General features: G+C 53.3%; 1 protein-coding gene across 6 annotated transcripts in view; it reads left to right on the top strand.

Annotated features, from left to right (window-relative positions):
* Nucleotides 1-1,545: 1,545 nt before the first annotated feature.
* fhod1 (formin homology 2 domain containing 1) overlaps nt 1,546-26,666 on the top strand; it is a 175,859-nt gene continuing 150,738 nt past the window's right edge. For 5 of the 6 annotated variants that reach the window (XM_090223357.1, XM_090223356.1, XM_090223355.1 and 2 more), the window contains exons 1-2: nt 1,547-1,998; nt 13,212-13,318. In XM_090223357.1, the coding sequence (XP_090079483.1) occupies nt 1,834-1,998; nt 13,212-13,318 (272 nt within the window). In that variant the 5' untranslated portion in view covers nt 1,547-1,833. Of the gene's footprint in view, nt 1,999-13,211; nt 13,319-26,666 lie in introns of all 6 variants that reach the window. The other variant, XM_090223354.1, reaches the window with a different exon arrangement.

Below are 26,666 nucleotides of genomic sequence, written 5' to 3'. Positions count from 1 at the left end.
GTCAGAACCTTAACAATCAGCATTAAGTTCATATGGGGGGGGGGGGGGGGGGGGTATCTGTACTGTTGAGTCAGTTTATAAAACAATCTGTAGTTTATACAACAACCTGTAGTTTATACAACAATCTGTAGTTTACACACCAATCTGTAGTTTATACAACAATCTGTAGTTTATATAATTTACACAACTTCAACATAATTTTTCACCTTTTTGGGGGCCCCAAGCTAGATTTGTACTGGTATGCAGCCCTAGGACAAGTGAACCTGGAATGCAGCCCTAGGACAAGTCAACTGGGACAAAGTCTCGTTGTTGTCCGGTAAATATTGTAAATCTACTGAGGTGAAATAAGTATCATACAAACAACCTACCCTGTAAAGACATTTATTATACACAGATTTAAAATATCTATTGATAACACATGTGTATTTTGTGGTTGTGACCCAGAACTGGGACTCTTCTTATATCAGTGTGAGTCAGAAGATGTTGGAGTGAGTCAGATGATGTTGGAGTGAGGAGTGAGTCAGATGATGTTGGAGTGAGTCATATGATGTTGGAGTGAGTCAGAAGATGTTGGAGTGAGTAAGAAGATGTTAGAGTAAGTTCAAAGATGTTGGAGTGAGGAGTGAGTCAGAAGAAGTTGGAGTGAGTTAGAAGATGTTGGAGTGAGTCAGAAGATGTTGGAGTGAGTCAGAAGATGTTGGAGTGAGGAGTGAGTCAGAAGATATTGGAGTGAGTCAGAAGATGTTGGAGTGAGTTCGAAGATGTTGGAGTGAGTCAGAAAATGTTGGAGTGAGTCAGAAGATATTGGAGTGAGTCAGAAGATGTTGGAGTGAGTCAGAATATGTTATTTGAAAATAAACGACTATTAATGTTAATCTGAGAGACTGTTATTATGTGTTATTGTGATCCAAATGATACGGACCCTGATATGACTTACATTGTTAATGTGTTTATCTTTCATGGAAGATTCTTCATCCATAAAACGAAGTGGACGGAGAACAAACCCCTCTTCACATTATTTAAGATATAATTTAAATATTATTTAGAATTGATCGGTAAATCTAAAAAACAGAAAAGCAATACACACCATAAAACATCTTAACAAATTGAAAATGTATCTCGATATGTAAAACCCCTGTGTGTCAGGTTTATGTACTCTTGTTTGTATATTTCTGTTTTTGTATTTGTTGTGTTCATAAAACAATGTAAAATAAAATATGAAGGCCGACAGGGCATATTAAATGTCCACTTTCCAGTCAATCCAGCAGAGAGCGCTCTATCATTGTCAATGTTTATCCTAATTACTTGGGAACGGATCTAACGTTAACCGTCTTAATTGGCGGGTGTCAATTAACAAATGAGCAAAAAACATTAGCATACCTAATTAGACTATCAATACTCGATTCCTCAGTTAATATTAGGCTTCGCCCAGCATTTTTTTTCCCCTCCCAAGTGTTTAGTTAGTTTACGTTTTCCGCCGAACTAGCAGTTTGAATCGTCTCAGTTTAACTGCTGTGCCAGCTGTAGCTCTGTCTATTTCCATCTCATGAGTCACTCATTCTCAACTTCCAGCAGCAGTTCCAACCCCTCACACTCCGCTTCCTGATACCTGACGTCACACGGTCACCGCAAGGGGTTGTCCGCTGGTGTGTTCTGTACAGCAACAGTTTCCCTTTTAACACGGAGAGAAAGAGCGTCAAGCGGGGAAGCGTTTTTTTCCTTCTTTATTTTAAAATGGAAGTTTAGGACAAGGGGAATATATCCGCAGGGCCACAGCTCTACACCGCGACTGACAGCAGAGAAACGTTATCCCCAGCCGGCTGAGGAAAAGCCATGGCCATTATAACCTGCCGAGTGCAGTATCTGGAGGACTCGGACCCTTTCGTCTGTACCAACTTCCCGGAGCCACGGAGACCGCCGCCCTATGATCTGGACGAAAACATCGCCTTGATTGAGCAGATAGCCGGGGTTCACAAACTCCTGGAGGCACCGCTGAAGGTAAGTTTTAAATTGGACAGCCTTATCGTCTTTCTAAAATAACTTGGTGCGTTCGGATAATATGCTGAAAGCCACCAGCAGCCGACCTACACAGGTGTGATCCCCCATGGTGATTGACTGGCTGATTGACTGGCTGACTAACCCTAACCCATGGTCATGTCATCCACAAGACGGGGTATCCTTGTCAAAAGGAGCCTACCGGTACTTGATTGACAGTTGTTGCACATTTCAAAAATAAGGTAGCCTTTATACATTAATAACTTACCTCGGGAAAGTTATCTAAACTTGAACATGCAGGTGAATAGATAGTTCATCAAGGACGGTTTCATTCTCTAGTTTGCTGAAGGTTGTTGAGTAAAACATATTTAGCTAAAATGCAAATGTTGATATAACCCCTCTTTTTTAACCCCCTTCCAACTCCTCTAACCCAACCCCCATCCAACCCCTCTCTGTTAACCCAACCCCCATCCAACCCCTCTGTGTTAACCCCCATCCAACGCCTCTGTGTTAACCCCCATCCAACGCCTCTGTGTTAACCCCCTTCCAACCCCTCTGTGTTAACCCCCTTCCAACCCCTCTGTGTTAACCCCCTTCCAACCCCTCTGTGTTAACCCCCTTCCAACCCCTCTGTGTTAACCCCCTTCCAACCCCTCTGTGTTAACCCCCTTCCAACCCCTCTGTGTTAACCCCCTTCCAACCCCTCTGTGTTAACCCCCTTCCAACCCCTCTGTGTTAACCCCCTTCCAACCCCTCTGTGTTAACCCCCTTCCAACCCCTCTGTGTTAACCCCCTTCCAACCCCTCTGTGTTAACCCCCTTCCAACCCCTCTGTGTTAACCCCCTTCCAACCCCTCTGTGTTAACCCCCTTCCAACCCCTCTGTGTTAACCCCCTTCCAACCCCTCTGTGTTAACCCCCTTCCAACCCCTCTGTGTTAACCCCCATCCAACGCCTCTGTGTTAACCCCCTTCCAACGCCTCTGTGTTAACCCCCTTCCAACCCCTCTGTGTTAACCCCCTTCCAACCCCTCTGTGTTAACCCCCTTCCAACCCCTCTGTGTTAACCCCCTTCCAACCCCTCTGTGTTAACCCCCTTCCAACCCCTCTGTGTTAACCCCCATCCAACGCCTCTGTGTTAACCCCCTTCCAACGCCTCTGTGTTAACCCCCTTCCAACCCCTCTGTGTTAACCCCCTTCCAACCCCTCTGTGTTAACCCCCTTCCAACCCCTCTGTGTTAACCCCCTTCCAACCCCTCTGTGTTAACCCCCTTCCAACCCCTCTGTGTTAACCCCCTTCCAACCCCTCTGTGTTAACCCCCTTCCAACCCCTCTGTGTTAACCCCCTTCCAACCCCTCTGTGTTAACCCCCTTCCAACCCCTCTGTGTTAACCCAACCCCTCCAACCCCTCTGTGTTAACCCAACCCCTCCAACCCCTCTGTGTTAACCCAACCCCTCTGTGTTAACCCCCTTCCAACCCCTCTGTGTTAACCCTACCCCCTTCCAACCCCTCTGTGTTAACCCTACCCCCTTCCAACCCCTCTGTGTTAACCCTACCCCTCTGTGTTAACCCTACCCCTCTGTGTTAACCCCCTTCTAACCCCTCTGTGTTAACCCCCTTCCAACCCCTCTGTAATAACCCCCCTCCAACCCCTCACAACCCTATATTTCTCCTCGGTGCATGATTAAAAACTAGAGACTACTTGTCTCCTTTTAAAAACATTCCTTTACAAATCCGCCTAATCACTCCCTTGCCCCGGGGTGAGTCCCGCCAGATCCCAAATGGCACCCTTTTCCCTTTATAGTGCTCTACCCTAAGGGCTCTTGGTCAACAATAGTGCACTAGGTAGGGAATAGGGTGCCATTTGGGATGTAAACAGATACTTCCCGGGCTGTTAGAGAGATAGCATGGAAATGTCCATAATGTCTAAACCTGTCTTGTATCAGATTAATGAGTCTTAACAGTTATTTCAGCGTTGTAAGGACTAAACAATGATTGTTTTTTTTGTTGCTCTGTTCCTTATAGTTTGTTTTTTTGTGGGAATTGTGTTTTTATTATCTCAACATAATAATAACATAATAACCTGAATGTTTTTTTTCCCTCTGTTCTTCGTTTTAGTTTGTTAGTATATTATGGGAAAGTGTTTTCTGGATCAGTCGGTGTTTTGACCCCCCCTCTCTTCCTCTCTGGATGTCAGTTTAGTCTAAGTGGAGTTAATACCCAAGGAAAGGGTGGGATCTGTAAACACGATACGCTGCAGATACCAGCCCTGTATGTACCAGTCTGGTACCAGCCCTATATGCACCAGCCCTATATGCACCAGCCCTGTATGCACCAGTCTGGTACCAGCCCTAGATGCACCAGCCCTGTATGCACCAGCCCTATATGCACCAGTCTGGTACCAGCCCTATATGCACCTGCCCTATATGCACCAGTCTGGTACCAGCCCTATATGTACCAGCCCTGTATGCACCAGTCTGGTACCAGCCCTAGATGCACCAGCCCTGTATGCACAAGCCCTATATGCACCAGTCTGGTACCAGCCCTATATGCACCTGCCCTATATGCACCAGTCTGGTACCAGCCCTAGATGCACCAGCCCTGTATGCACCAGCCCTGTATGCACCAGCCCTATATGCACCTGCCCTGTATGCACCAGTCTGGCACCAGCCCTATATGCACCAGCCCTGTATGCACCAGTATGATACCAGCCCTATATGTACCAGTCCTATATGTACCAGTCATATATGTACCAGCCCTATATGTACCAGCCCTATATGTACCAGCCCTATATGTACCATCTCTATATGCACCAGTCTTATATGCACCGGTCTTATATGTACCAACCCTATATGTACCCGTCTGGTACCAGCCCTATATGTACCAGCCCTATATGTACCAGCCCTATATGCACCTGCCCTATATGCACCAGTCTGGTACCAGCCCTAGATGCACCAGCCCTATATGCACCAGCCCTGTATGTACCAGCCCTATATGCACCAGCCCTATATGCACCAGTCTGGTACCATCCCTATATGCACCAGTCTGGTACCAGCCCTATATGCACCAGTCTGGTACCAGCCCTATATGCACCAGGCCTATATGCACCAGCCCTATATGTACCAGCCCTTTATGCACCAGTCTGGTACCAGCCCTATATGCACCAGGCCTATATGTACCAGCCCTATATGTACCATCCCTATATGCACCAGTCTGGTACCAGCCCTATATGTACCAGCCCTATATGTACCAGCCCTATATGCACCAGTCTGGTACCAGCCCTATATGCACCAGCCCTATATGCACCAGCCTTATATGCACCAGTCTGGTACCAGCCCTATATGTACCAGCCCTATATGTACCAGTCTGGTACCAGCCCTATATGTACCAGTCTGGTACCAGCCCTTTGCTATGAGACTCGAAATTGATCTCAGGTGCTTCCTGTTTCCATTGATCATCCTTGAGATGTTTCTACAACTTGATTGGAGTCCACCTGTGGTAAATTCAACTGATTGGACATGATTTGGAAAGGCACTCACCTGTCTATATAAGGTCCCACAGTTGACAGTTCATGTCAGAGCAAAAACCAATCCATGAGGTCGAAGGAATTGTCCGTAGAGCTCCGAGACAGGATTGTGTCTAGGCACAGATCTGGGGAAGGGTACCAAAACATTTCTGCAGCATTGGCGGTCCTCAAGAACACAGTGGCCTCCATCATTCTAAAATGGAAGAAGTATGGAACCACCAAGACTCTTCCTAGAGCTGGCCACCCAGCCAAACTGAGTAATCAGGGAAGAAGGGCCTTGGTCAGGGAGGTGACCAAGAACCGGATGGTCACTTTGACAGAGCTCCAGAGTTCCTCTGTGGAGATAGGAGAACCTTCTAGAAGGATAACCATCTCTGCAGCACTCCACCAATCAGGCCTTTATGGTAGAGTGGCCAGACGGAAGCCACTCCTCAGTAAAATGCCCATGACAGCCCACTTTGAATTTTCTAAAAGGCACCTAAAGACTCTCAGACCACGAGAAACAAGATTCTCTGGTCTGATGAAACCAAGATTGAACCCTTTGGCCTGAATGCCAAGTGTCACATCTGGAGGAAACCTGGCACCATCCCCACGGTGAAGCATGGTGGTGGCATCATGCTGTGGTGATGTTTTTCAGCTGCAAGAACTGGGAGACTAGTCAGGATCGAGGGAAAGATGAACGGACCAAACTACAGAAAACCTGCTCCAGAACGTTCAGGACCTCAGGCGGGGTCAAAGGTTCACCTTCCAACAGGACAACGACGCTAAGCGCAAAGCCAAGACAACGCAGGAGTGACTTTGGGACAAATCTCTGAATGTGCTTGAGTGGCCCAGCCAGAGCCCGGACTCATTGTACCTAAAATATATGTGTAAACATGTATACGCAGGGCCCAGCTGTCAGAGACCTTGGTCTCGGTCTGTGTTCCTTGTTGAAATAAAGGTATAATATTTGAATCCGATCTAACATCTCTGGGGAGATCTGTGCAGCGACGCTCCCCATCCAACCTGACAGAGCTTGAGAGGATCTCTGGAGAAGAATGGGAGAAACTCTCCAAATACAGGTGTGCCAAGCTTGTAGCGTCAGACCCAAGAAGACTGGAGGCTGTAATCGCTGCCAAAGGTGCTTCGACAAAGTACTGAGTAAAGGTTCTAAATACTGTAATCGCTGCCAAAGGTACTTCAACAAAGTACTGAGTAAAGGTTCTGAATACTTAAATGTGATGATTTGTATTTTTAGTAAATTAGCTAAACTTTCTAAATGTATTTTGGCTTTGTAATTATGGGGTATTGTGATGTCATTATGGGGTATTGTGATGTCATTATGGGGTATTGTGATGTCATTATGGGGTATTGTGATGTCATTATGGGGTATTGTGCATAGATTGGGGGGGGGGGGGGATTTAATCATTTTTAGAATAAGGCTGTAACGTAACAATGTGGAAAAAGTGAAGGGGTCTGAATTCTTTCTGAATGCACTGTAGTGCACTAACTTTACAGACGTATTGCACACCTATGGGAGACTAGTCAGGTTGCTATTTGGGACACATCAAGGCATGGGAAGCCACAGGCACTACTGGAGTAGTGTGGATGGTATTATAATAGTGTAATATTATGGTGAGATCAGGTATTAGAATGCTGCTTCCTCCTAGTTCTAGTCTGGTCCCAGATCAGGTATTAGAATGCTGCTTCCTCCTAGTTCTAGTCTAGTCCCAGATCAGGTATTAGAATGCTGCTTCCTCCTAGTTCTAGCCTGGTCCCAGATCAGGTATTAGAATGCTGCTTCCTCCTAGTTCTAGTCTGGTCCCAGATCAGGTATTAGAATGCTGCTTCCTCCTAGTTCTAGTCTGGTTCCAGATCAGGTATTAGAATGCTGCTTCCTCCTAGTTCTAGTCTAGTCCCAGATCAGGTATTAGAATGCTGCTTCCTCCTAGTTCTAGCCTGGTCCCAGATCAGGTATTAGAATGCTGCTTCCTCCTAGTTCTAGTCTGGTCCCAGATCAGGTATTAGAATGCTGCTTCCTCCTAGTTCTAGTCTGGTCCCAGATCAGGTATTAGAATGCTGCTTCCTCCTAGTTCTAGTCTAGTCCCAGATCAGGTATTAGAATGCTGCTTCCTCCTAGTTCTAGCCTGGTCCCAGATCAGGTATTAGAATGCTGCTTCCTCCTAGTTCTAGTCTGGTCCCAGATCAGGTATTAGAATGCTGCTTCCTCCTAGTTCTAGTCTGGTCCCAGATCAGGTATTAGAATGCTGCTTCCTCCTAGTTCTAGTCTGGTCCCAGATCAGGTATTAGAATGCTGCTTCCTCCTAGTTCTAGCCTGGTCCCAGATTAGGTTGTACTCTTGCGAACTCCGTTACTGGCATTGAAGTCACAGTTGCTGAAGGAGTTGACAGAGCAGAAACCGACCCAGGCTAGCTTCCTCCCTCCTCAAGCTGAAGGAGTTGAGATAGCCTGGGTCGGTTTCTGCTAGCTTCCTACCCCTCAAGCTGAAGGAGCAGAAACAGACCCAGGCTAGCTTCCCCCCCCCTCAAGCTGAAGGAGCAGAAACCGACCCAGGCTAGCTTCCTCCCTCCTCAAGCTGAAGGAGCAGAAACCGACCCAGGCTAGCTTCCTCCCTCCTAAAGCTGAAGGAGCAGAAACAGACCCAGGCTAGCTTCCTCCCCCCTAAAGCTGAAGGAGCAGAAACAGACCCAGGCTAGCTTCCTCCCTCCTCAAGCTGAAGGAGCAGAAACAGACCCAGGCTAGCTTCCTCCCCCCTCAAGCTGAAGGAGCAGAAACAGACCCAGGCTAGATTCCTCCCTCCTCAAGCTGAAGGAGCAGAAACAGACCCAGGCTAGATTCCTCCCTCCTCAAGCTGAAGGAGCAGAAACAGACCCAGGCTAGATTCCTCCCTCCTCAAGCTGAAGGAGCAGAAACAGACCCAGGCTAGATTCCTCCCTCCTCAAGCTGAAGGAGCAGAAACAGACCCAGGCTAGCTTCCTCCCTCCTCAAGCTGAAGGAGCAGAAACAGACCCAGGTTATCTTCCTCCCTCCTCAAGCTGAAGGAGCAGAAACAGACCCAGGCTAGCTTCCTCCCTCCTCAAGCTGAAGGAGCAGAAACAGACCCAGGTTATCTTCCTCCCTCCTCAAGCTGAAGGAGCAGAAACAGACCCAGGCTAGCTTCCTCCCTCCTCAAGCTAAAGGAGCAGAAACAGACCCAGGTTATCTTCCTCCCTCCTCAAGCTGAAGGAGCAGAAACAGACCCAGGCTAGATTCCTCCCTCCTCAAGCTGAAGGAGCAGAAACAGACCCAGGCTAGATTCCTCCCTCCTCAAGCTGAAGGAGCAGAAACAGACCCAGGTTATCTTCCTCCCTCCTCAAGCTGAAGGAGCAGAAACAGACCCAGGCTAGCTTCCTCCCTCCTCAAGCTGAAGGAGCAGAAACAGACCCAGGCTAGATTCCTCCCTCCTCAAGCTGAAGGAGCAGAAACAGACCCAGGCTATCTTCCTCCCTCCTCAAGCTGAAGGAGCAGAAACAGACCCAGTTTAGATTCCTCCCCCCTCAAGCTGAAGGAGCAGAAACAGACCCAGGCTAGATTCCTCCCTCCTCAAGCTGAAGGAGCAGAAACAGACCCAGGCTAGATTCCTCCCCCCTCAAGCTGAAGGAGCAGAAACAGACCCAGGCTAGATTCCTCCCTCCTCAAGCTGAAGAAGCAGAAACAGACCCAGGCTAGATTCCTCCCTCCTCAAGCTGAAGGAGCAGAAACATACCCAGGCTAGATCCCTCCCTCCTCAAGCTGAAGGAGCAGAAACATACCCAGGCTAGCTTCCTCCCTCCTCAAGCTGAAGGAGCAGAAACATACCCAGGCTAGATTCCTCCCTCCTCAAGCTGAAGGAGCAGAAACATACCCAGGCTAGATTCCTCCCTCCTCAACCTGAAGGAGCAGAAACAGACCCAGGCTAGCTTCCTCCCTCCTCAAGCTGAAGGAGCAGAAACATACCCAGGCTATCTTCCTCCCTCCTCAAGCTGAAGGAGCAGAAACAGACCCAGGCTAGCTTCCTCCCTCCTCAAGCTGAAGGAGCAGAAACATACCCAGGCTAGCTTCCTCCCTCCTCAAGCTGAAGGAGCAGAAACACACCCAGGCTAGCTTCCTCCCTCCTCAAGCTGAAGGAGCAGAAACATACCCAGGCTAGCTTCCTCCCTCCTCAAGCTGAAGGAGCAGAAACACACCCAGGCTAGCTTCCTCCCTCCTCAAGCTGAAGGAGCAGAAACAGACCCAGGCTAGATTCCTCCCCCCTAAAGCATGGCGCTTACTGGAGCTCAGTTCCTTCTGCAGTGTTTGGATACCTGGTTAATTGTGGTATGCTTGGTTTTTATTTTTTTTTTCTTCCTTTGGTTGGCATTGTTGTCATTCTGTCAAGACAATCTGGATTGGTTGGTATTTAAAGGTTGTGAGGCTGCATAATGTGATCATGTCTGTGGAAAGTATGTAACCTACTGTACATGTCTACAGTTTAGACACATCTACTCATTCCAGGGTTCTAGAACACCTACTCATTCCAGGGTTCTAGAACACCTACTCATTCCAGGGTTCTAGAACACCTACTCATTCCAGGGTTCTAGAACACCTACTCATTCCAGGGTTCTAGAACACCTACTCATTCCAGGGTTCTAGAACACCTACTCATTCCAGGGTTCTAGAACACCTACTCATTCCAGGGTTCTAGAACACCTACTCATTCCAGGGTTTTTCTTTATTTTTACTATTTTCTACATTTGTAGAATAATAGTGAAAACATCAAAACTATGACATAACACATATGGAATCATGTAGTAACCAAAAAAGTGTTAAACAAATCAAAATATATTTGAGATTGTTCAAAGTAGCCACCCTTTTTGCATGCTCTTGGCACACTCCTAACCAGCTTCACCTGGAATGCTTTTCCAACCGTCTAGAAGGAGTTACCACATTATGCTGAGCATTTGTCGGCTGCTTTTCCTTCACTCTGCGGTCCGACTCATCCCAAACCATCTCGATTGGGTTGAGGTTGGGTGATTGTGGAGGCCAGGTCATCTGATGCAGGACTCTATCACTCTCCTTCTTGACCAAATAGCCCTTACACAGCCTGGAGGTGTGTTGGGTCATTGTCCTGGTAGCCATGCTGGTTAAGTGTGCCTTGAATTCTAAATAAATCACTGACAGTGTCACCAGCAAAGCACCCCCACACCATCACACCTCCTCCTCTATGCTTCACGTTGGGAACTACACATGCGCCGAACACAAGTGTAGACTTTACCGTGAAATGCTTTACTGACAAGCCCTTAACCAACAGTGTAGACCTTACCGTGAAATGCTTTACTGACAAGCCCTTAACCAACAGTGTAGACCTTACCGTGAAATGCTTTACTGACAAGCCCAACAGTGCAGTTCAAGAAGAATAAAATATTTACCAAGTAGACTAGAATAAAAAGTCACACAATAAGAATAACAATGTGGAGACTATATACAGGGTATTACGGTACAGAGTCAATGTGGAGGCTATATACAGGGTATTACGGTACAGTGTCAATGTGGAGGCTATATACAGGGTATTACGGTACAGAGTCAATGTGGAGGCTATATACAGGGGGTACCGGTACAGAGTCAATGTGGAGACTATATACAGGGTATTACGGTACAGACTCAATGTGGAGGCTATATACAGGGTATTACGGTACAGAGTCAACGTGGAGGCTATATACAGGTTATTACGGTACAGAGTCAATGTGGAGACTATATACAGGGTATTACGGTACAGAGTCAATGTGGAGACTATATACAGGGTATTACGGTACAGAGTCAATGTGGAGACTATATACAGGGGGTACCGGTACAGAGTCAATGTGGAGGCTATATACAGGTGGTACCGGTACAGAGTCAATGTGGAGGCTATATACAGGGGGTACCGGTACAGAGTCAATGTGGAGGCTATATACAGGGGTACCGGTACAGAGTCAATGTGGAGGCTATATACAGGGGGTACCGGTACTGAGTGAATGTGGAGGCTATATACAGGGGGTACCGAGTCAGTGTGGAGACTATATACAGGGGGTACCTGTACAGAGTCAATGTGGAGGCTATATTATATACAGGGGGCACCGGTACAGAGTCAATGTGGAGGCTATATACAGGGTATTACGGTACCGAGTCAGTGTGGAGGCTATATACAGGGTGTACCGGTACCGAGTCAATGTGGAGGCTATATACAGGGGGTACCCGTACAGAGTCGGTATGCGGGGGTACAGTTTAGTTGAGGTAATTTGTACATGTAGGGGTGAAGTGACTATGCATATATAATAAACAGCGAGTAGCAGCAGTGGAAAAAGGAGGTGTCGATGTAAAATGTCTGGTTTCGATTTTTATGAATTGCAGTCTAATGGCTTCGGGGGTAGAAGCTGTTGAGGAGTCTTTTGGTCCTAGACTTGTCTTTACCTTAGGTGACTGGAGTCTCTGACAATTTTATGGGCTTTCCTCTGACACCGCCTATTATATAGGTCCTGGATGGCAGGAAGCTTGGCCCCAGTGATGTACTGGGCCGTTCGTACTACCCTCTGTAGCGCCTTATGGTCTGTCGGATGCCGAGCAGTTGCCGTACCAGGCGGTGATGCAACCAGTCAGGATGCTCTCGATGGTGCAGCTGTAGAACCTTTTGAAGGTCTGGGGACCCATGTCGAATCTTTTCAGTCTCCTGAAGGGTCTAATGCACATTGGTGGTGGTTCTTGGCCCAAGCAAGTCTGTTCTTCTTATTGGTGTCCTTTAGTAGTGGGTTTCTCTGCAGTAATTCAACCATGAAGGCCTGATTCACACAGTCTGTAGAAAGCAGGTAGCCTATGCCTGTATATTCCATAGAAAGTGAAGGCCTGATTCACACAGTCTATAGAAAGCAGGTAGCCTATACCTGTATATTCCATAGAAAGTGAAAGGCTGTTGTATCCTGACTCAGAACAACAGCTCAGGGGGGGGGGCTCAGGAACAATGCCTGTGTAATCAAGCTGATGACATCATCAATGCTAGACATAGAGAGTATTTATTCTAACCTCTGAATCAGATGGAAGACGGACTCTTTCTCCGTTACAACAATGATACCAATGTTAAGATATCAAATTAGCCTCCCGAGTGGCGCAGTGGTCTAAGACACTGCATCGCAGTGCTAGCTTTGCCACTAGAGATTTTGGGTTCGAGTCCAGGCTCTGTCGCAGCCGGCCGCGACCGGGAGACCCACCGGGCGGTGCAAGCGTCGTCCGGGTTAGGGGAGGGTTTGACCGGCAGGGATGTTCTTGTCTCATCGCTCACTAGCGACTCTTGTGGCGGGCCGGGTGTAGTGAACGCTGAGCAGGTTGCCAGGTGTACGGTTGTTTCCGCCGACACATTGGTGTGGCTGGCTTCCGGGTTAAAGTGGGCATTGTGTCAAGAAGCAGTGCGGCTTGGTTGGGTTGTGTTTCGGAGGACGCACGGCTCTCGACCTTCGCCTCTCCCGAGTTCTTACCGGAGTTGCAGCGATGAGACAAAACTGTAACTACCAATTGGAGGTTAAAAAAACAAGTAATAAAATATGAAAATAGTCTCTCCTTTTTTATGTTGTTGTTGACTAATGTTGACTGTGTTTATGCCTGTTTGCGTAAATATTTCACTACACCCCGCTAACATGGCTGTCCCTGTCTTTGTTCCGCCCCAGTTGGAGGAGTGTGCTCTGCAGATGGCCCCCAATGGGAACTACCTGGACCTGGACCTGTCTCTGGGGGAACAGAAAGATGATGTGGAACAGCTCTATGACGACGTGGGGTAAGGACACCTCTCCTCCTCTCCCTTCCTCCTTCTGGTTTACCTTTCCTTCACTGATCTCCTCCTCTCCCTTCCTCCTTCCGGTTTACCTTTCCTTCACTGATCTCCTCCTCTCCCTTCCTCCTTCTGGTTTACCTTTCCTTCACTGATCTCCTCCTCTCCTTTCCTCCTTCCGGTTTACCTTTCCTTCACTGATCTCCTTCTTTCCTTCTCTCCTCTCTTTGACCTTTCCTTCATTGAGCTCCTTCTCTCCTTTCCTTCTCTCCTTTTTTTCTGCCAGCTCAGACAATCATGTAGGGAAACAGGAAACCCCTGTCACACAGTTCTACAGCAACACAACATGAAGACACAATCAGGGTGTCAGTCATGTAGGGAAACCCCTGTCACTTCTTTCATTCAGGGTGAACTATGAGTTCATCGGCAACATGAAGACACAGTCAGGGTGTTTCAGGGTGAACTATGAGTTCTACAGCAACATGAAGACACAGTCAGGGTGAACTATGAGTTCTACAGCAACATGAAGACACAGTCAGGGTGTTTCAGGGTGAACCATGAGTTCTACAACAACACAACATGATGACACAGTCAGGGTGAACTATAAGTTCTACAGCAACATGAAGACACAGTCAGGGTGAACTATAAGTTCTACAGCAACATGAAGACACAGTCAGGGTGTTTCAGGGTGAACCATGAGTTCTACAACAACACAACATGATGACACAGTCAGGGTGTTTCAGGGTGAACTATGAGTTCTACAGCAACATGACAGGGTCAGGGTTCCTAGTCGTTGATGCTACAGTATCTCTGTCTGTCTTCTGTCCAAGCTGAGTTTCCAGCTGAGTTTAACAGGCCTTGTCCATGTTGCAAGATGAAGTGAGTCATTTTACTGAGATAGGAAATGTCACTGACTGGAGAGATGCCACGTAGGAGTTAGGTAGAGAGAGAGACTTTACTGATGAAGACATTGTGTTAGTTTTAGGTGTGAAATGCAGAATGATTGGACCAGTTCCTGTCCAAGTTGTCTTTCTACTGTGCTTCAGTAGTAATCCAGCTTTCTATCCACCAGTCTCCTTCTCTGTGTAGGACATTCTAGAGCTGTGTAGGACATTCTAGAGCTGTGTAGGACATTCTAGAGCTGTGTAGGACATTCTAGAGCATTCTAGAGTAGTGTAGAACATTCTAGAGAAATGTAGAACAGTGGTTCCCAACTTTTTCTGGTTACTGTGCCACCAACTGCATTTCGCTCTGCCCTGAATTACCCCTCGTGTATTTTACCAGTAGGCCTTTGGTCTCGCGAGTCTTCTCAAGTACCCCCCTGAGGATAGGCCAAGTACCCCCCTGAGGATAGGCCAAGTACCCCCCTGAGGATAGGCCAAGTACCCCCCTGAGGATAGGCCAAGTACCCCCCTGAGGATAGGCCAAGTACCCCCCTGAGGATAGGCCAAGTACCCCCCTGAGGATAGGCCAAGTACCCCCCTGAGGATAGGCCAAGTACCCCCCTGAGGATAGGCCAAGTACCCCCCTGAGGATAGGCCAAGTACCCCCCTGAGGATAGGCCAAGTACCCCCCTGAGGATAGGCCAAGTACCCCCCTGAGGATAGGCCAAGTACCCCCCTGAGGATAGGCCAAGTACCCCCCTGAGGATAGGCCAAGTACCCCCCTGAGGATAGGCCAAGTACCCCCCTGAGGATAGGCCAAGTACCCCCCTGAGGATAGGCCAAGTACCCCCCTGAGGATAGGCCAAGTACCCCCCTGAGGATAGGCCAAGTACCCCCCTGAGGATAGGCCAAGTACCCCCCTGAGGATAGGCCAAGTACCCCCCTGAGGATAGGCCAAGTACCCCCCTGAGGATAGGCCAAGTACCCCCCTGAGGATAGGCCAAGTACCCCCCTGAGGATAGGCCAAGTACCCCCCTGAGGATAGGCCAAGTACCCCCCTGAGGATAGGCCAAGTACCCCCCTGAGGATAGGCCAAGTACCCCCCTGAGGATAGGCCAAGTACCCCCCTGAGGATAGGCCAAGTACCCCCCTGAGGATAGGCCAAGTACCCCCCCTGAGGATAGGCCAAGTACCCCCCCTGAGGATAGGCCAAGTACCCCCCTGAGGATAGGCCAAGTACCCCCCTGAGGATAGGCCAAGTACCCCCCTGAGGATAGGCCAAGTACCCCCCTGAGGATAGGCCAAGTACCCCCCTGAGGATAGGCCAAGTACCCCCCTGAGGATAGGCCAAGTACCCCCCTGAGGATAGGCCAAGTACCCCCCTGAGGATAGGCCAAGTACCCCCCTGAGGATAGGCCAAGTACCCCCCTGAGGATAGGCCAAGTACCCCCCTGAGGATAGGCCAAGTACCCCCCTGAGGATAGGCCAAGTACCCCCCTGAGGATAGGCCAAGTACCCCCCTGAGGATAGGCCAAGTACCCCCCTGAGGATAGGCCAAGTACCCCCCTGAGGATAGGCCAAGTACCCCCCTGAGGATAGGCCAAGTACCCCCCTGAGGATAGGCCAAGTACCCCCCTGAGGATAGGCCAAGTACCCCCCTGAGGATAGGCCAAGTACCCCCCTGAGGATAGGCCAAGTACCCCCCTGAGGATAGGCCAAGTACCCCCCTGAGGATAGGCCAAGTACCCCCCTGAGGATAGGCCAAGTACCCCCCTGAGGATAGGCCAAGTACCCCCCTGAGGATAGGCCAAGTACCCCCCTGAGGATAGGCCAAGTACCCCCCTGAGGATAGGCCAAGTACCCCCCTGAGGATAGGCCAAGTACCCCCCTGAGGATAGGCCAAGTACCCCCCTGAGGATAGGCCAAGTACCCCCCTGAGGATAGGCCAAGTACCCCCCTGAGGATAGGCCAAGTACCCCCCTGAGGATAGGCCAAGTACCCCCCTGAGGATAGGCCAAGTACCCCCCTGAGGATAGGCCAAGTACCCCCCTGAGGATAGGCCAAGTACCCCCCTGAGGATAGGCCAAGTACCCCCCTGAGGATAGGCCAAGTACCCCCCTGAGGATAGGCCAAGTACCCCCCTGAGGATAGGCCAAGTACCCCCCTGAGGATAGGCCAAGTACCCCCCTGAGGATAGGCCAAGTACCCCCCTGAGGATAGGCCAAGTACCCCCCTGAGGATAGGCCAAGTACCCCCCTGAGGATAGGCCAAGTACCCCCCTGAGGATAGGCCAAGTACCCCCCTGAGGATAGGCCAAGTACCCCCCTGAGGATAGGCCAAGTACCCCCCTGAGGATAGGCCAAGTACCCCCCTGAGGATAGGCCAAGTACCCCCCTGAGGATAGGCCAAGTACCCCCCTGAGGATAGGCCAAGTACCCCCCTGAGGATAGGCCAAGTACCCCCCTGAGGATAGGCCAAGTACCCCCCCCTGAGGATAGGCCAAGTACCCCCCCCTGAGGATAGGCCAAGTACCCCCCCCTGAGGATAGGCCAAGTACCCCCCCTGAGGATAGGCCAAGTACCCCCCCTGAGGATAGGCCAAGTACCCCCCTGAGGATAGGCCAAGTACCCCCCCTGAGGATAGGCCAAGTACCCCCCCTGAGGATAGGCCAAGTACCCCCCTGAGGATAGGCCAAGTACCCCCCTGAGGATAGGCCAAGTACCCCCCCTGAGGATAGGCCAAGTACCCCCCCTGAGGATAGGCCAAGTACCCCCCCTGAGGATAGGCCAAGTACCCCCCCTGAGGATAGGCCAAGTACCCCCCCTGAGGATAGGCCAAGTACCCCCCCTGAGGATAGGCCAAGTACCCCCCCTGAGGATAGGCCAAGTACCCCCCTGAGGATAGGCCAAGTACCCCCCCTGAGGATAGGCCAAGTACCCCCCCTGAGGATAGGCCAAGTACCCCCCCTGAGGATAGGCCAAGTACCCCCCCTGAGGATAGGCCAAGTACCCCCCCTGAGGATAGGCCAAGTACCCCCCCTGAGGATAGGCCAAGTACCCCCCCTGAGGATAGGCCAAGTACCCCCCCTGAGGATAGGCCAAGTACCCCCCCTGAGGATAGGCCAAGTACCCCCCCTGAGGATAGGCCAAGTACCCCCCCTGAGGATAGGCCAAGTACCCCCCCTGAGGATAGGCCAAGTACCCCCCCTGAGGATAGGCCAAGTACCCCCCCTGAGGATAGGCCAAGTACCCCCCCTGAGGATAGGCCAAGTACCCCCCCTGAGGATAGGCCAAGTACCCCCCCTGAGGATAGGCCAAGTACCCCCCCTGAGGATAGGCCAAGTACCCCCCCTGAGGATAGGCCAAGTACCCCCCCTGAGGATAGGCCAAGTACCCCCCCTGAGGATAGGCCAAGTACCCCCCCTGAGGATAGGCCAAGTACCCCCCCTGAGGATAGGCCAAGTACCCCCCCTGAGGATAGGCCAAGTACCCCCCCTGAGGATAGGCCAAGTACCCCCCCTGAGGATAGGCCAAGTACCCCCCCTGAGGATAGGCCAAGTACCCCCCCTGAGGATAGGCCAAGTACCCCCCCTGAGGATAGGCCAAGTACCCCCCCTGAGGATAGGCCAAGTACCCCCCTGAGGATAGGCCAAGTACCCCCCCTGAGGATAGGCCAAGTACCCCCCCTGAGGATAGGCCAAGTACCCCCCCTGAGGATAGGCCAAGTACCCCCCCTGAGGATAGGCCAAGTACCCCCCCTGAGGATAGGCCAAGTACCCCCCCTGAGGATAGGCCAAGTACCCCCCCTGAGGATAGGCCAAGTACCCCCCCTGAGGATAGGCCAAGTACCCCCCCTGAGGATAGGCCAAGTACCCCCCCTGAGGATAGGCCAAGTACCCCCCCTGAGGATAGGCCAAGTACCCCCCCTGAGGATAGGCCAAGTACCCCCCCTGAGGATAGGCCAAGTACCCCCCCTGAGGATAGGCCAAGTACCCCCCCTGAGGATAGGCCAAGTACCCCCCCTGAGGATAGGCCAAGTACCCCCCCTGAGGATAGGCCAAGTACCCCCCTGAGGATAGGCCAAGTACCCCCCCTGAGGATAGGCCAAGTACCCCCCCTGAGGATAGGCCAAGTACCCCCCCTGAGGATAGGCCAAGTACCCCCCCTGAGGATAGGCCAAGTACCCCCCCTGAGGATAGGCCAAGTACCCCCCCTGAGGATAGGCCAAGTACCCCCCCTGAGGATAGGCCAAGTACCCCCCCTGAGGATAGGCCAAGTACCCCCCCTGAGGATAGGCCAAGTACCCCCCCTGAGGATAGGCCAAGTACCCCCCCTGAGGATAGGCCAAGTACCCCCCCTGAGGATAGGCCAAGTACCCCCCCTGAGGATAGGCCAAGTACCCCCCCTGAGGATAGGCCAAGTACCCCCCCTGAGGATAGGCCAAGTACCCCCCTGAGGATAGGCCAAGTACCCCCCCTGAGGATAGGCCAAGCACCCCCCCTGAGGATAGGCCAAGCACCCCCCCTGAGGATAGGCCAAGCACCCCCCCTGAGGATAGGCCAAGTACCCCCCCTGAGGATAGGCCAAGTACCCCCCCTGAGGATAGGCCAAGTACCCCCCCTGAGGATAGGCCAAGTACCCCCCCTGAGGATAGGCCAAGTACCCCCCCTGAGGATAGGCCAAGTACCCCCCCTGAGGATAGGCCAAGTACCCCCCCTGAGGATAGGCCAAGTACCCCCCCTGAGGATAGGCCAAGTACCCCCCCTGAGGATAGGCCAAGTACCCCCCCTGAGGATAGGCCAAGTACCCCCCCTGAGGATAGGCCAAGTACCCCCCCTGAGGATAGGCCAAGTACCCCCCCTGAGGATAGGCCAAGTACCCCCCCTGAGGATAGGCCAAGTACCCCCCCTGAGGATAGGCCAAGTACCCCCCCTGAGGATAGGCCAAGTACCCCCCCTGAGGATAGGCCAAGTACCCCCCCTGAGGATAGGACAAGTACCCCCCCTGAGGATAGGACAAGTACCCCCCCTGAGGATAGGCCAAGTACCCCCCCTGAGGATAGGCCAAGTACCCCCCCCCCCTGAGGATAGGCCAAGTACCCCCCCCCCCTGAGGATAGGCCAAGTACCCCCCCCCCCTGAGGATAGGCCAAGTACCCCCCCCCCCTGAGGATAGGCCAAGTACCCCCCCCCCCTGAGGATAGGCCAAGTACCCCCCCCCCCTGAGGATAGGCCAAGTACCCCCCCCCCCTGAGGATAGGCCAAGTACCCCCCCCCCCTGAGGATAGGCCAAGTACCCCCCCCCCCTGAGGATAGGCCAAGTACCCCCCCCCCCTGAGGATAGGCCAAGTACCCCCCCCCCCTGAGGATAGGCCAAGTACCCCCCCCCCCTGAGGATAGGCCAAGTACCCCCCCCCCCTGAGGATAGGCCAAGTACCCCCCCCCCCTGAGGATAGGCCAAGTACCCCCCCCCCCTGAGGATAGGCCAAGTACCCCCCCCCCCTGAGGATAGGCCAAGTACCCCCCCCCCCTGAGGATAGGCCAAGTACCCCCCCCCCCCTGAGGATAGGCCAAGTACCCCCCCCCCCTGAGGATAGGCCAAGTACCCCCCCCCCCTGAGGATAGGCCAAGTACCCCCCCCCCCTGAGGATAGGCCAAGTACCCCCCCCCCTGAGGATAGGCCAAGTACCCCCCCCCCCCTGAGGATAGGCCAAGTACCCCCCCCCCCTGAGGATAGGCCAAGTACCCCCCCCCCCTGAGGATAGGCCAAGTACCCCCCCCCCCCTGAGGATAGGCCAAGTACCCCCCCCCCCTGAGGATAGGCCAAGTACCCCCCCCCCCTGAGGATAGGCCAAGTACCCCCCCCCCCTGAGGATAGGCCAAGTACCCCCCCCCCCTGAGGATAGGCCAAGTACCCCCCCCCCCTGAGGATAGGCCAAGTACCCCCCCCCCCTGAGGATAGGCCAAGTACCCCCCCCCCTGAGGATAGGCCAAGTACCCCCCCCCCCTGAGGATAGGCCAAGTACCCCCCCCCCCTGAGGATAGGCCAAGTACCCCCCCCCCCTGAGGATAGGCCAAGTACCCCCCCCCCCTGAGGATAGGCCAAGTACCCCCCCCCCCTGAGGATAGGCCAAGTACCCCCCCCCCCTGAGGATAGGCCAAGTACCCCCCCCCCCTGAGGATAGGCCAAGTACCCCCCCCCCCTGAGGATAGGCCAAGTACCCCCCCCCCCTGAGGATAGGCCAAGTACCCCCCCCCCCTGAGGATAGGCCAAGTACCCCCCCCCCCTGAGGATAGGCCAAGTACCCCCCCCCCCTGAGGATAGGCCAAGTACCCCCCCCCCTGAGGATAGGCCAAGTACCCCCCCCCCCTGAGGATAGGCCAAGTACCCCCCCCCCCTGAGGATAGGCCAAGTACCCCCCCCCCCTGAGGATAGGCCAAGTACCCCCCCCCCCTGAGGATAGGCCAAGTACCCCCCCCCCCTGAGGATAGGCCAAGTACCCCCCCCCCCTGAGGATAGGCCAAGTACCCCCCCCCCCTGAGGATAGGCCAAGTACCCCCCCCCCCTGAGGATAGGCCAAGTACCCCCCCCCCCTGAGGATAGGCCAAGTACCCCCCCCCCCTGAGGATAGGCCAAGTACCCCCCCCCCCTGAGGATAGGCCAAGTACCCCCCCCCCCTGAGGATAGGCCAAGTACCCCCCCCCCCTGAGGATAGGCCAAGTACCCCCCCCCCCTGAGGATAGGCCAAGTACCCCCCCCCCCGAGGATAGGCCAAGTACCCCCCCCCCCCCTGAGGATAGGCCAAGTACCCCCCCCCCCTGAGGATAGGCCAAGTACCCCCCCCCCCCTGAGGATAGGCCAAGTACCCCCCCCCCCCTGAGGATAGGCCAAGTACCCCCCCCCCCTGAGGATAGGCCAAGTACCCCCCCCCCCTGAGGATAGGCCAAGTACCCCCCCCCCCTGAGGATAGGCCAAGTACCCCCCCCCCCTGAGGATAGGCCAAGTACCCCCCCCCCCTGAGGATAGGCCAAGTACCCCCCCCCCCTGAGGATAGGCCAAGTACCCCCCCCCCCTGAGGATAGGCCAAGTACCCCCCCCCCCTGAGGATAGGCCAAGTACCCCCCCCCCTGAGGATAGGCCAAGTACCCCCCCCCCCCTGAGGATAGGCCAAGTACCCCCCCCCCCTGAGGATAGGCCAAGTACCCCCCCCCCCTGAGGATAGGCCAAGTACCCCCCCCCCCCTGAGGATAGGCCAAGTACCCCCCCCCCCTGAGGATAGGCCAAGTACCCCCCCCCCCTGAGGATAGGCCAAGTACCCCCCCCCCCCTGAGGATAGGCCAAGCACCCCCCCCCCCTGAGGATAGGCCAAGTACCCCCCCCCCTGAGGATAGGCCAAGTACCCCCCCCCCCTGAGGATAGGCCAAGTACCCCCCCCCCCCTGAGGATAGGCCAAGTACCCCCCCCCCTGAGGATAGGCCAAGTACCCCCCCCCCCTGAGGATAGGCCAAGTACCCCCCCCCCCCTGAGGATAGGCCAAGTACCCCCCCCCCCTGAGGATAGGCCAAGTACCCCCCCCCCCTGAGGATAGGCCAAGTACCCCCCCCCCCTGAGGATAGGCCAAGTACCCCCCCCCCCCTGAGGATAGGCCAAGTACCCCCCCCCCCTGAGGATAGGCCAAGTACCCCCCCCCCCTGAGGATAGGCCAAGTACCCCCCCCCCCTGAGGATAGGCCAAGTACCCCCCCCCCCTGAGGATAGGCCAAGTACCCCCCCCCCCCTGAGGATAGGCCAAGTACCCCCCCCCCCTGAGGATAGGCCAAGTACCCCCCCCCCTGAGGATAGGCCAAGTACCCCCCCCCCCTGAGGATAGGCCAAGTACCCCCCCCCCCTGAGGATAGGCCAAGTACCCCCCCCCCCTGAGGATAGGCCAAGTACCCCCCCCTGAGGATAGGCCAAGTACCCCCTCCCCCCCCCTCCTGAGGATAGGCCAAGTACCCCCCCCCCCCCCCCCCTGAGGATAGGCCAAGTACCCCCCCCTGAGGATAGGCCAAGTACCCCCCCCTGAGGATAGGCCAAGTACCCCCCCCTGAGGATAGGCCAAGTACCCCCCCTGAGGATAGGCCAAGTACCCCCCCTGAGGATAGGCCAAGTACCCCCCCTGAGGATAGGCCAAGTACCCCCCCTGAGGATAGGCCAAGTACCCCCCCCCTGAGGATAGGCCAAGTACCCCCCCCCCTGAGGATAGGCCAAGTACCCCCCCCCCTGAGGATAGGCCAAGTACCCCCCCCCCTGAGGATAGGCCAAGTACCCCCCCCCCCTGAGGATAGGCCAAGTACCCCCCCCCCTGAGGATAGGCCAAGTACCCCCCCCCCTGAGGATAGGCCAAGTACCCCCCCCCCTGAGGATAGGCCAAGTACCCCCCCCCCTGAGGATAGGCCAAGTACCCCCCCCCCTGAGGATAGGCCAAGTACCCCCCCCCCTGAGGATAGGCCAAGTACCCCCCCCCCCCCTGAGGATAGGCCAAGTACCCCTCCTGAGGATAGGCCAAGTATCCCCCCCTGAGGATAGGCCAAGTATCCCCCCCTGAGGATAGGCCAAGTATCCCCCCCTGAGGATAGGCCAAGTATCCCCAGGGGTCATAGTATCCCTAGTTGGGAATCATTGGTGTTGAGCATGGAGCTGTGAGGAGAGATGCTGGGTGTCTCATGGAGCTGTGAGGAGAGATGCTGGGTAACACGGTGTTCTGCTGTGCTTCAGTCTCTCTCTGTTGCTCATGTCCAGGCGGGTGTGTCAGTCATCATGTCCCTGTGATCTCTTGCCACTCTCCTCACATCTCAATCAGCTAGAGGAGACGCAGAGGGAGAAGGAAGGGGCAGAAACACACACATACACGCAGACAGACGTATGGCCACGTGAAAACACACACACACTCCACCAGCTAGTTGCTCGAGTGGAAAGGTGTCAAGTTCCAACAGACAACAGTATTATTGTTAATGACAAGCTAGTCCTCTTTAAACTCACAGGATGAAAATAGAGTCTGGGGGGGAAGTGTGAAAAATACCTTTCTAGAACACAGGTAGATGTGATTACTACATAGAACCATTCTAGAGGACTAAAGACCTTTCTAGAAGACAGATGTGATTACTACATAGAACCATTCTAGAGGACTAAAGACCTTTCTAGAAGACAGATGTGATTACTACACAGAACCATTCTAGAGGACTAAAGACCTTTCTAGAAGACAGATGTGATTACTACATAGAACCATTCTAGAGGACTAAAGACCTTTCTAGAAGACAGATGTGATTACTACACAGAACCATTCTGGAGGACTAAAGACCTTTCTAGAAGACAGGAAGGTGTGATTAGTACACAGAACCAGTCTGGAGGATTAAAGAGACTGGGGGACATAGGAGTCTGTCAGTGGGATGAGACTGCGGGACATACGAGACTGTCAGTGGGTTGATACGGGGGACATACGAGACTGGGGGACCTACGAGTCTGTCAGTGGGATGAGACTGGGGGACATACGAGACTGTCAGTGGGTTGATACGGGGGACATACGAGACTGGGGGACCTACGAGTCTGTCAGTGGGATGAGACTGGGGGACATACGAGACTGTCAGTGGGTTGAGACTGGGGGGACATACGAGTCTGTCAGTGGGATGATACGGGGGACATACGAGACTGGGGGACCTACGAGTCTGTCAGTGGGATGAGACTGGGGGACATACGAGACTGTCAGTGGGTTGATACGGGGGGACCTACGAGTCTGTCAGTGGGATGAGACTAGGGGACATACGAGTCTGTCGGTGGGTTGGTACTGGGGGACATACGAGACTGGGGGACATACGAGTCTGTCGGTGGGTAGAGACTGGGGGACATACGAGACTGTCAGTGGGTTGAGACTGGGGGGACATACGAGTCTGTCGGTGGGTTGGTACTGGGGGACATACGAGTCTGTCAGTGGGTTGAGACTGGGGGACATACGAGACTGTCAGTGGGTTGAGACTGGGGGGACATACGAGTCTGTCGGTGGGTTTGAGACTGGGGGACATACGAGTCTGTCGGTGGGTTGGTACTCATACAAAACGTTTCCTCCTCCGTATTCATATAGACATCAAGTACGTTTCTCCCCAGAACAGACTGTGATTGTCTTACTGCAACTAGCGCTGTTTATCATCTATGGGCCCCATTCATTAACTTGTGCCTGAATCTGATTTGAATCTGATTTGACCTCACAAAGCCTTCTGTCTCTCCTCTCTAGTTCACATGACGTTGTCTGCATCCCACATAGCACCCTCTTCTCTATACAGAACACTACCTTTCGCTAGAGCCCTATGGGAATAAGGTGCTATTTGGGATGTAATCAAAGAGGTGTTTTGTCCCGCTGTTCCCTGTGACGGTGACTTTCTCTCGCCCCTCCGCAAGAGGCGGGGCCCGGATCATTCATATCCACGTCACCTCAGTCTAGAAGCAGCAGCTACATCCCCTCAGTCTAGAAGCAGCAGCTACATCCCCTCAGTCTAGAAGCAGCAGCTACATCCCCTCAGTCTAGAAGCAGCAGCAGCTACATCCCCTCAGTCTAGAAGCAGCAGCTACATCACCTCAGTCTAGAAGCAGCAGCAGCTACATCACCTCAGTCTAGAAGCAGCAGCAGCTACATCCCCTCAGTCTAGAAGCAGCAGCTACATCACCTCAGTCTAGAAGCAGCAGCAGCTACATCCCCTCAGTCTAGAAGCAGCAGCAGCTACATCCCCTCAGTCTAGAAGCAGCAGCAGCTACATCCCCTCAGTCTAGAAGCAGCAGCAGCTACATCCCCTCAGTCTAGAAGCAGCAGCAGCTACATCCCCTCAGTCTAGAAGCAGCAGCAGCAGCTACATCACCTCAGTCTAGAAGCAGCAGCAGCAGCTACATCCCCTCAGTCTAGAAGCAGCAGCAGCTACATCCCCTCAGTCTAGAAGCAGCAGCTACATCCCCTCAGTCTAGAAGCAGCAGCAGCTACATCCCCTCAGTCTAGAAGCAGCAGCAGCTACATCCCCTCAGTCTAGAAGCAGCAGCAGCTACATCCCCTCAGTCTAGAAGCAGCAGCAGCTACATCCCCTCAGTCTAGAAGCAGCAGCAGCAGCTACATCCCCTCAGTCTAGAAGCAGCAGCAGCAGCTACATCCCCTCAGTCTAGAAGCAGCAGCAGCAGCTACATCACCTCAGTCTAGAAGCAGCAGCAGCTACATCCCCTCAGTCTAGAAGCAGCAGCAGCAGCTACATCACCTCAGTCTAGAAGCAGCAGCAGCAGCTACATCACCTCAGTCTAGAAGCAGCAGCAGCTACATCCCCTCAGTCTAGAAGCAGCAGCAGCTACATCCCCTCAGTCTAGAAGCAGCAGCAGCTACATCCCCTCAGTCTAGAAGCAGCAGCAGCAGCTACATCCCCTCAGTCTAGAAGCAGCAGCAGCAGCTACATCCCCTCAGTCTAGAAGCAGCAGCAGCAGCTACATCACCTCAGTCTAGAAGCAGCAGCAGCTACATCCCCTCAGTCTAGAAGCAGCAGCAGCTACATCCCCTCAGTCTAGAAGCAGCAGCAGCAGCTACATCACCTCAGTCTAGAAGCAGCAGCAGCAGCTACATCCCCTCAGTCTAGAAGCAGCAGCAGCAGCTACATCACCTCAGTCTAGAAGCAGCAGCAGCAGCTACATCACCTCAGTCTAGAAGCAGCAGCAGCTACATCCCCTCAGTCTAGAAGCAGCAGCAGCTACATCCCCTCAGTCTAGAAGCAGCAGCAGCTACATCCCCTCAGTCTAGAAGCAGCAGCAGCTACATCCCCTCAGTCTAGAAGCAGCAGCAGCTACATCCCCTCAGTCTAGAAGCAGCAGCAGCTACATCCCCTCAGTCTAGAAGCAGCAGCAGCTACATCCCCTCAGTCTAGAAGCAGCAGCTACATCCCCTCAGTCTAGAAGCAGCAGCAGCTACATCCCCTCAGTCTAGAAGCAGCAGCAGCTACATCCCCTCAGTCTAGAAGCAGCAGCAGCTACATCACCTCAGTCTAGAAGCAGCAGCAGCTACATCCCCTCAGTCTAGAAGCAGCAGCTACATCCCCTCAGTCTAGAAGCAGCAGCTACATCACCTCAGTCTAGAAGCAGCAGCTACATCCCCTCAGTCTAGAAGCAGCAGCAGCAGCAGCTACATCCCCTCAGTCTAGAAGCAGCAGCAGCAGCAGCTACATCCCCTCAGTCTAGAAGCAGCAGCAGCTACATCACCTCAGTCTAGAAGCAGCAGCTACATCCCCTCAGTCTAGAAGCAGCAGCTACATCCCCTCAGTCTAGAAGCAGCAGCAGCTACATCCCCTCAGTCTAGAAGCAGCAGCAGCTACATCCCCTCAGTCTAGAAGCAGCAGCAGCAGCAGCTACATCCCCTCAGTCTAGAAGCAGCAGCAGCTACATCCCCTCAGTCTAGAAGCAGCAGCAGCTACATCCCC

Source organism: Oncorhynchus mykiss, chromosome 26 (assembly GCF_057628025.1).
Source record: "Oncorhynchus mykiss isolate SJ-2025 chromosome 26, ASM5762802v1, whole genome shotgun sequence".
In the NCBI taxonomy this organism is placed as follows: domain Eukaryota; kingdom Metazoa; phylum Chordata; class Actinopteri; order Salmoniformes; family Salmonidae; genus Oncorhynchus; species Oncorhynchus mykiss.
This window is presented reverse-complemented; position numbering and strand designations above follow the sequence as displayed.